Source organism: Malaclemys terrapin, chromosome 7 (assembly GCF_027887155.1).
Source record: "Malaclemys terrapin pileata isolate rMalTer1 chromosome 7, rMalTer1.hap1, whole genome shotgun sequence".
In the NCBI taxonomy this organism is placed as follows: domain Eukaryota; kingdom Metazoa; phylum Chordata; order Testudines; family Emydidae; genus Malaclemys; species Malaclemys terrapin.
The window spans coordinates 115,595,383-115,606,253 of record NC_071511.1 but is presented as its reverse complement, the minus strand read 5'-3'; the positions used below and the strand labels follow the sequence as shown (position 1 = coordinate 115,606,253).

General features: G+C 43.1%; 1 protein-coding gene across 1 annotated transcript in view; it reads left to right on the top strand.

Moving 5' to 3' along the window:
* The window catches only part of FHIP2A (FHF complex subunit HOOK interacting protein 2A), a 46,600-nt gene that overhangs the window by 416 nt on the left and 35,313 nt on the right, over positions 1-10,871 (top strand). The window contains exon 2 of the mRNA XM_054034556.1: positions 10,528-10,606. Within this exon, the coding sequence (XP_053890531.1) occupies positions 10,528-10,606 (79 nt within the window). The remainder of the gene's footprint in view (positions 1-10,527; positions 10,607-10,871) is intronic.

Sequence of the window (10,871 nt, the reverse complement as noted above, 5' to 3'; positions counted from 1 at the left end):
GGCGGTTGCGTAGTGACCGATGTTATCCGCACTGGCCCCTTCGGCTTGCCCGGGGAAAGGGTGAATTGACCCTCCCCACCGCGGGGGGCCACAAGGGGCAGCTGAGGGCAGCCAGGACCCCCGAGGCCCGACGAGAGCAATCACCCCGGGGTCACTGGCAGGCGAAGATCTCTCGCTCGGGCCTTTGAGACGGGCTGAGACATCCCCCACAGGCCCAGCCAGCGGTAACATCGTCGCCACCTGCTGCCCCAAAGGGCAGAGAGGTAGAGGTGCATCTTTCCCCGCCACCCCCGGGTTTTAGAGCCAGCGTGGAGCAGTCACTGAGCAGTATTCACATGAATAGCTCCCCTTTGCCCCAAGGCAGAGCTGAGGATGCCTTCCGGAGTGATGGTGGTTAGTTATTGTTTCTGAGTGCCTAAAAACGTGCTGGGTGCTTTGCAGACCCAAGGAAGAATACAGTTGGGTTAGGGCAGCTGCCCAGGATTTTCTGGGTCAGTGTGGTGTAGCAGTGTCAGGCTTTCCCTACACCCTTTGGTTCCCTGCGCAAGTTAACAGCCTCCAGAAATTCTGCTTTTTAATACATAAACATCTTTTGTTTTAAATGTAGTGACTGAAAAATCAAACTGGATTTATACCAGGCTAAGTCAATTGCATAGCCTCCAAAAAGGCTGCATTTTGGGAAGTTAAGTAGCAGGGCCCATTTCTCAACCTGTTGCTTTTGCAAACTATGTAGCTATGATTTGTTTATCAAGATGGGTTTATTTTATTTTCGCTATTTGCATGTTGTAATTGTTTTTCACAAGATCCGGATTTTTAAAATAGTTTATGAATTACGTACCTTTTCTCGCTGACCTGTAAGTCTTAATTTGTCTTTTTTTACTGTTATTTTTTATTTATCTCTGAAAAGTGTTTTGAGATAAGTGACTATATTGGCAACTATGAAACCTGTAAGGCCCTGATCCTGCAAACACTTATGGGCATAAGTACTTGCAAGATTGGAGCTTGAAACAATACAGCCTTAGTTTAGATGTTAAAGATTAGCAGTGAAATAATAGGAATAATCATAAAATTTATTAAAGTAACCCTTAAAATGTTCTTAGAGATGAAAATTGGTCAGCCTTAGGCCTGGTCCCCACTAAGCCCCCACTTCGGACTAAGGTACGCAAATTCAGCTACGTTAATAACATAGCTGAATTCGAAGTACCTTAGTCCGAACTTACCGCGGGTCCAGACGCAGCAGGGAGGCTCCCCCGTCGATGCCGCGTACTCCTCTCGCCGAGCTGGAGTACCGGCGTCGACGGCGAGCACTTCCAGGATTGATCCAGGATCGATTTATCGCGTCTAAACCAGACGCGATAAATCAATCCCAGAACATCGATTGCCTGCTGCCGGACCCTCCGGTAAGTGTAGACGTACCCTTTAAGTTGTTAATACCTGATGGGAGATGCAAGTTCAGATGTTAATTTAAGCTGTGATCTTTAGCTTTATGCATGTGAGTAGTCACATTGATTTCAATAAGACTGGTCACGTGTAAAATTAGGCTCATGTTTGTTTTCAAGATCATCTTCTTACTGAGGTTATCGTTTTTAAAACTGTAAAACCACCAATGAGTGAAGTTCTTAAAAAAGATAGCTATTTCCATGAAAACACTGTGTTGGTGACCTGTACAAATAGAGTAATAAATAGAAGATGTATGTAGGACCAACAAACAGGGCCGGCGCAACCCATTAGGCGGTCGCCTAGGGCGCTAACATTTGGGGGGCGGTGACCGCGGCAGCCGGATCTTCCGCCCCCTCTGTCGGGGGTGGCATTTCGGGGGTGGGACCTTCCGCTGCCTAGGGCAGCAAAAAAGCTGGCTGCACTCCTGCCAACAAATACTGGATGTGTGAGTCTGGAAACGGTATTCATGTGAACAGTTTCATTGTCTTCAGTGGAATTGCTTAAGTGAGTAAGGGTGGCAGGACTGGGTGAAAGACTTTTATTCTTGCTGGCTCTGCAATGAAAGTTAACTAATAAATATTATTCCCAGAACTGGGCTTACATGATTGTTTACTTATTTGTGTGCCAGTATAATCAAAAGTACCTGTGTTCATTTTAGGGCCACAAGAAATACTAAGAAAAATCAATATGCCTATCAGTAAAGATATTAAATGCAATTAGAGGATAAAACAAAATAAAATTAAATTTAAAAAAATGGGAAGCATGTAATTTTGTGACTGCTATGAACCGAAACGCTCTCCTCTTGGCATCCCGTTTACAAGTTGAAGTCCTCATCCTGTGTCTCTTATTCCTATGCGTAAGCTCAACAAGTGTTGTGGGGCTACTCACAGTAGTAAGTACTATGTGCACTAGTATTTGCCATTATTAGGATATAAATAGCAAGAATGAAACATGAACTCACAAAAGTGAGAGGATATTGAGCATGGCTACAACTTTCTCTCTAAGAAGGATGCGGTACAGTATTCTAACCACAGGACTGAGACCCAGAAACTCCTAATTTCTAATCCCAGTTCTTATTCCTTTGTGAGTTTTAGTGCAGTGTGTCCTGGAAGTCAGTAAACCCTGGACTATTTCAGATCAAGCAGGTGGGAAAGAAGGTTAGCTGGTTCCAGAGCAGTTTAGAATCACCTTCTATTTGTAACGTCTATAGAAACAGGATTTTCAGAACATGTTGGAGCACTGGTGCCGTATCCTGCCTCTGAAAGTGATCCATGCCTGATGCTACAGAGGCAAATGTTCTCTACTTTACCAGTAAAGTTCATAGGGTACATTCTACAGTGCGGTGGAGAGGGATGATGCTTTCCTGATCTCTTCAGGCATGCAATTTTATTCACTTTTGTAATGCTCCTGTCCCGCCCTCTAAGTAGAGGAACAATTAACTTTAGAAACACATATTCCTATAGTCTGAGTTTCCAGTTTGCAAGGTGACAGTTGATTACCCTTATTATTTTAGCTTTCACATATGAAATAATAATCCAGCTACAGTGACTGACTCTGCGACCTATGGCAAGGAATTCCAAAGGTTGACAGTACAGTGTGTAATCATTTGTTCCAACTGTGCTGCCCTTTAATTCATTGATTATCATCTTGTTCCAACATTGTGATGGGGGGAAAAGTAAGGGGCCAGTCATTTTTCATTTTGCTTTCTTAATTTTGAATATCTCAATCAAAATATCCTCTAGTCTTTCTCTTTTGCTGCCTAAATAATCCTAGTTTGTGGATGCTTTCTAAACACATCTCTTCTGTATCTGCTGAAGTTCTTTATAATACAATCTTTTAAAAATCCTAGTTTTTTGCAGTCTTATCACCTGTAAATCCTACCCCTATCTCAGCTATCTTTGCTGCCCTTCTCAATCCCTGCGAAGATGAAGACAGGAATCCAGATGAGGATCCACCATTGTGTGATGTATTACCCTGATAGCATGATCATAATAACTATAATAGCCAAGTACAGTGCCATCTCAAGACAGAGGCATCCTTGAATATGATTTTGTGTGTTTGTTTTCCTGTTGTTCTGTGTTATTTTAGGTCCAAATTCTTAGTGGTACTACTGGTATTTGATAGGGTTGATTGGTATGTTCCCGAGAATCTGTCACAGATTGTTTTTACCCTGCCGTTCGACAGATGTGCTCCCGACCAGTGTATTTGTGTTTGACTAATCCAAAGAGTGTCGAATCTTCAGGGCTGCCAAGAAGTGAATGACAATGCACAGGAAATGGGGTTTCGAGTTGTTGTTTTGTAGCTCTCTTTTTTCCCCTATATGCCTCACTTCTGTTTTCATAGAAAGAAATTGAATCTCGGTGGGATTCTTGGTCTGTGTTCGAACAAGTATGTGCTCCATTGTTTGTTTGGTCCAGGTTGTGTCAAGCTTGATTCTGCGAATTGCTAAGAGGTTGTCTACACTTAAAATGCTGCAGCTGTAGCACTGCAGTGAAGACGCTAACTGTGCCAACATGATGGGTTCTCTGTCAGCACTGGTAAACAAGGTCCTTGAGAGGTAGTAGCTATGTCGATGGTAGAATTCTCCAGTGCTGTCTACACCGAGGGTTAGGTTGATTCTTCACACCCCTGAGCGACACTAATTTCCTCATGTAGATCAGGCTTAAGTCTTTTTAATATTAACCTTTGGGGCTTTTTAGAGATATTTACATCTAGCAAGAAAATCATAAACTTTGAGCATTTGGAACAGCTGTCAATTTCACTTCAAAGCAGGATAATTCTGTATCATTATATAGCTCATTGGCAGTAACAATAGGTGTTTGCTGCTGCTAGAGTCTGTAAATTCTTACTAAATCTCTCTAAAAGATGCTTCTCTCTCAGAGCTAGTCTACACTGACTACGCTACAGCGCTGCTGCAGCAGTGCTTTAACGCCCCTTGTGTGGTCGTGGCGCGGCGCTGAGAGAGAGCTCTCCCAGCACTCTTTAAAAAAAACACCTCCACGAGGGGCGTAGCTCCCATCGCTGGGGCACTGTTTACACGGCGCTTTACAGCACTGCAACTTGCTGTGTTCAGGGGGGTGTTTTTTCACACCCGAGCGAGAAAGTTGCAGCGCTGTTAATTGCCAGTGTAGACAAACCCTCAGTTGTACCTTATTACAAAGGTACCTAATTTGTTTTAACTCGTTTCCTTTCTGTTATTGTCATGACAGGTTCCTTACAGTCCAAACTGATTTTAACGAATGACTAGGCTTTTCTTTTAAAGAATCACTTAAACTTGCTTATACTGCCCCGAATCCTTACCTTCATCTGTACAAGTACACAGAGTGAGGTGTTGTCCACTTGATTAGATATAATGTAATAACTCATGTGTTTTTGAGAGCAGATTAGACTAAACCCTCCCTTTATAATTTCCTAATAATTTACCAAGGACTGTGGTGGAGTCTCTATCGCTGGTAATTTTTAAATCAGGGTTGGATTTTTTTAAAGGTACACTCTAGTTCTCACAAGAAACATCCAGAGAAGTCCTATGACCTGTGTTATTTAGGTCAGGTTAGAATCTATATGATCTCAATAGTCCCTTTCATTCTTATAATTTATGAATAAAATAAGAAAGTAGAAAAGCTTATTACTATTTCTAATGGTAACAGCTACAAGCTAAAGTTCTGATCCTGCAAATACTTACAAACATGCTCAACTTTTCACGTGAAGTCAATGGCCTCCTATAAACTACTGTGTGGTTTCACTAACCAGAGAAGGGAAATAAAGCTACAAGCACTTTTTAAGGCTCTTTCCTCAGTGCAAGTTTTATTATCCACCAAGCAGTCACAGATCAAAAGCAAATCAAATGAAAAACACTGGACAATAATCCCCAGAGACTTTCCCTGCTTCAGCCATCTGGGAGGGAAGAGGACACACCCTTCGCATCCCATTAATGCCCCTTTGATGTCACTTCCCCTTCCTTTTCACTCTGTGCTGAGCACCCATGTGACCTCCCAGAATCTGTTAACCCTTCAAAAGGTTAACTTCTACCTTGTACATAGACCTGGCCGAGAGGAACTGAAGGGAAAACCCTGACCTCAGACTTCGTAGCCCACCCCTAGTCAGGTTGTAAGAGAGCTGGGAGGTAGCCTTCCAAGGTTCTGAGTGTATGAAAAATGTTATAGCAAATGTTTATAAAATCTGTGAAGAAAATCCATATGAATGTCTGGTTTCCTAAGACTTTACATGGGTTTTTTTCCAAAAAAGTAATTTTTTTTTATTTTTTAAGATTTGTATTTTGATGTAGCGAGGTGACGACTCACCGGCACAGTGCCTCCTGCTGGTTGTCTAGGGAATTAGCTCTCCCAGCCTTGGAGCTCCCTCTGCCGGCCGATGTCCTGCTTGCCGCTGGCCTCCGTGTCCCTCATGGACCCCAGTGCCCTTTACCCAGGGGTTCTGTCCACTGTAGCAACCCCCACTCAGGGGAATCCCCAACGCCCTATCCCCACCTCGCCTCAGTGGCTACTGCCAGTCACCAACTAGCCCCCGCGCACTGGGGCAGACTGCAGTCTTTAATGGCCACTCATCATTGGCAAGGAGGGTTTGAACCTGCTGCCTCTGCCCAGGCTGTACCTGTAGCCCCAGTACCTTTCGTAGACCTTTAGCTAGCCCTGCAGCCTAGGGGTTTACCAGGCTGGAGCTCCCCAGCTCCTCTAGCCTTTCCCCCAGTTCTGCTCCACTCTCAGTACCTTGCTCAGCTCCCAGGCAGCCAGGTCCTTCTCTCTATGGCCAGAGAGAGACTGCCTAGCTCCAGCCTAGCAGCCCCTTTATAGGGCCAGCTGTGGCCTGATTGGGGCATGGCCCCAATTGAGGCTGCTTCCCCAGTCAACCTTTTCCCAGCCACAGCCCTCTCCAGAGCTGTTTTTAACCCCTCCAGGCAGGAGCGTGGTGACCACCCCGCTACAGTTGGGCAGATTTTATAGTTAGCCGTTAGCCTCCCAAAACTAGTACTTTCGATCTATCTGGGTGGGATTGGGTCATGACAAGTATCCGGAAAGGAGCTGGTCGGTGGTGTGTTTCAAAGCTCATAGAGCAAACTAGAGCACACCCTCATTAGGCGAAGCATTGGCTACTGGTGCGGGTGACCAGAGGCAATAGCCAATCACTGCCGACTATAGTGAGCGGCTTTTGCGCTTCTGCTTATTGTGTTCCGGCCATCTGAACTAGGAACACGCACATCATTTTTTAAATAATTGGGATTTAAAATTTCCCCCCAAAAGCTTTTCTTTGTGTAATTGAGGACTGAGAATTGGTCATGACTCATGGAAACTTAATTAAACTTTAATTAAATGGCTGAATATAGTAAACTTACAATAAGATTATTTCCGTGGGTTAAATATAACAGATGAGTAAATGCATATATCCCTTTTTCGCCTATAACTTTAAGGTGGCTCTTTCCTATGCGGTAGTTCATTAGTAAACTTTGAATTGTATTTGGTCTTGGTCCAGATCCTAGAAGACAAGTATCCATGCTTTTAGAAAAGAAATCCATTATTCAAATTGTCAATAGTAATGCCCTGTTAGTTTCAGTGGGTAGATGATAATTGGCTGTGGAGACTGAACTATCTTTTCACCCTTATGGGTGATCCCTCCCTATCAGGGTTAAAGCACTTCTGGTTCTGTACTTGTTCTGTAGGTGAACACAATTTATACCAGTGTAACTATTTCAGAGGTAGGGTGTGTGTGTGTTTAATAAAATAAATACAGTAACTCCTCATTTAATGTCGTCCCGCTTAACATTGTTTCAATGTTACGTCCCTGCTCAATTAGGGAACATGCTTGTTTAAAGTTGTGCAATGTTCCCTTATAACGTCGTTTGGCTGCCTGCTTCTAAGATTCTGTGGAAGAGCAGCGACTTTACAAGGGAGCATTGCACAAGTTCTGCTTCTCCACCTTCTCCCCCTCCCTCCAGCTGTTTGACGGCGCTTAGGACTTTCTGGGAGGGAGGGGGAGGAGTGGAGACGCAGCGCTTCCCCGCTCCTGCCCCTCCCTCCCAAAAAGTCTTAAGCGCGAAGTGCTGGGAGGGAGGGGGCAGAGCGGAGAAGCGCCGTGTCTCCACTCCTCCCCCTCCCTCCCAGCACTTAGGACTTAGTGGGAGGGATGTGGCATGCTCCAGAGAGGAGGTTGAGTGGGGATGGGAAGAGGTGGGCCTGGAGTGGAACGGGGACAGGAAGAGGCGGGCCTGGAGCATTCCTGGCAATGCCCAAGCCTGTTCTTCTCTGGGAAAGCTGCTGCAAAGGTGCTTCCTAGCTGCCTTGCCTGCAGCGGTCTGTGCCTGTGTGGGGTAAGCCAGGGCCACTTCCCAACCACAGTACAGTACTGTACAATATATAATGCCTTTTGTCTGCCCCCCAAACATTTCCTTGGACCCTAACCCCCCCGCATTTATATTAAATCTTATGGGAAAATTGGATTCGTTTAACATTGTTTCAATTAAAGTTGCATTTTTCAGGAACATAACTACATTATTAAGTGAGGAGTTACTTTTATACCAATACAAAATGTATGTGTATACCAGGCCCTAGGTTATACCAGGGATAAAAAAAAATTATGTAGACGAGCCCTTAGTCTAGGGCTGTCCATAGCTTTCACCCGCACTAAATCCTTTCTAGCCTAAGAAAAGAAAAATCTAAAACTTAAAAAAAAAAAAATATTTTCCTTCAGTTTGCTGTCTCCCTCTGAAGGAGTGATTAGTTGGTAGAGGAGTTTCACTCCGTCAAACACCCTCCCTTCCCACTCAGCCTGTTATTTTTCTTCCTCCGTCTCTTATATTTTATAAGATTAAACCATTTGTGAAAGCAAAGAAAACATCTTAAATAAGAGGAGACAGGAGAGTGTCTGAAAACAAAGTGCTGAGCACCTCGAGCAAAAGGTAGGGATTTCAGGAGCATGTAGGCTGAGGGACCAATCCTGCAATCCTCAATCAGCAAAACTCAGTGAGGCCAATAAGAATTTTAATTGAGTAAGAACAGCAGGATCTAGCCCTGAATTACCTTTTCACTTTAAGAGCAGTCCCTTGAGGGCTGTGTTGAGTCAATTTGTTGGGGGAGGGACAATGTCTGGGAAGTTTGTGGCTGCTGCTGCGCTCTCTGCGGATAAATTGTAAGTGTTGGAAATTGAAATCCTCGGTCTGGCACTGGCTTTCAGAAACACTGAATTCACCTAGAAGCAGATGAGGCTAGAATAGAAGCGGAGCGGAAAATCGCATCAGTCAAGGGTGAATTTTTAATAGAATCTATTTTAGCGTTACTTTTGAAAATAATATGCACTGAGAAGCCACGGGGGAAAGCCCTTTATCCCTAAGAAGTGCTCTCTGCAGCCATTTATGAAGCAAAATTTAGTTCTGACTATATTTTATTATAGAAACCAGTACAAATGATGGTAATAATGTCTTCAGCCACCCATCAAGGAAAACAAAACCTGATATGTAACGATCTGTCCTGTATTTTTAGTTAGTTCTCTATTCTTCAGTAACCAAACAAGATGTATAGTAAAATAAATATTCTGCTCAATGAAAGACTTTCAGATGCCTTTTTTTTTTACCTCATGACATTTGGTGCACTAAAATGTTACGAGGTAAAATGTAATGTCAGTGCCCAGGATAGCCTTGGGGGAATAGAAGAGCAGTCAGATAGCAGGGAATGGATAAACAGTGTGTAAATTTGATTGCTTAGTTGACATTTGGGAGTGAGTGTCCTAATGCTGATATGGGCATATTTAGCCACCATGCACAGTTACTTTTGAATGTCTTTCATTTCAAAGTCCTGTGTACAAAAGGTCAGTAATATTAAGAACTCCTCTTTCCTTCAGCACATGATGTGCTGTTCATATATTGGATTTTGCGTTTTTAGCCAAGATAAATGTAAACTTCATTAACTAGAGAAAAACGGCTGTATAAAATTTTCAAAGGTATGCAAAGGTCTGAGAGCCCTCCATTTCCATTGGCTTCTTGGGATTTGAGGCAACTCAGCACTTCATGGAAATAGCCCCTAAAAGGGGAAATTGGAAGAAATGATTTATGGTTAGAAGCCTCAAATTTGAAATAACTAGACGTGAAGAATCACATATTCCAAATCCCATTGAGTCTTCTAAGGGGAATATAATGAGCTCCATGCGGTTTAGTTCTTTCAAGTAAGGATGACCTTCCCTCCCATTATGGTGCAGCATTCCACCCAGTGATTATCCACCTGGTTGCTGCATCCTTTCCTCTGGAGTAGCTGCATTTCATTTTAGCCGTGTGTGGGTGAATTGTTCTAGGGCTCCTTCCTAAGAAAAAAATCTGTATAATGAAATATAATATAATGAAATAGAGCCTAAGGTTGATAGGTTGAAGGTCTTGAGATTTTTGTTATAGGAGGTTCTATTCCAGTTGTGAATGGCTGTGAATGCCATGTCTTATGTTTGGGCCCACCAGCTGTGCACCATGGAGCAATTATTGGCAATCCATGGAGAGCTGGGTGGCCATGATACTGGCTCCCATTGGCTCCAGCTGCTCTTTGAAGTGCACAGTCTCTTAATTGCAAAGAAGAGCCAGGAAGGCTATAAAAACAGCTGGAAACCAGAAAGAGGAGTCAACCTCTAAATGAAAGGGAGACCTCTTTCAGGGACTGGAGCTCCTAGCAGCCAATGAGAGAGGAATGTCCTGAGGAGGAACGAGGGAAGCAGCTGGCCAGTGTAGGCAGGGGAGCAGAGGAAGCAAGTGGGAAGAGGAGATGACATGAAGAGCAGAAGCAAAGGAGTGTGATTAACTTTCTTCTTAAAGGACAAAATACTTCAATATAAACAGTTTGAAAGTACTTTCCTAATATATTCCTTTCCTATGTGAGCAATTCCTTTAGTTGTCAAAGTACATTGTATAATCACAAATGGGTGTACAGGTGTCCATGAGACAATCTCATTATTAAAATGTGGTCCATGTATGAACAATTTTAGAGCCACTGCTTAGGCTTCAATCCTACAGGAAATACTGATTTTGATAAAATTTTGAATTTGATAACATTTTGATCATTTCTAACCACTTAGGTTATTTGTTTCACTTTGTTTCCATAGCTTGCGCCATCCCTTCCGTTACAAGAAGATTTTGTTTACCACTGGAAAGCAATTACTCATTATTACATAGAGACCTCCGGTAAGAGAACCTTTTTCTTTCTTTCTTTTTTTTTGCCTCTTCACTATGGAAAGAAGCAAACTGGAACTACCTCAGTGCTGTTTAAAAGTGAAGTTTGGGAAATAGCTAAACTGTTCTCATTAAGCAAGTTCCTCTTTCTTTTTCCAAAGTAACAAAAAACATTTGTTTTAAAATATCCTTTATCTTTGATTTACCTTTGACAAAGCACCTTGATAGAGGGTGAACAACAGCGGATGTAATACCGCATTCCCTGTGCACCATGTTG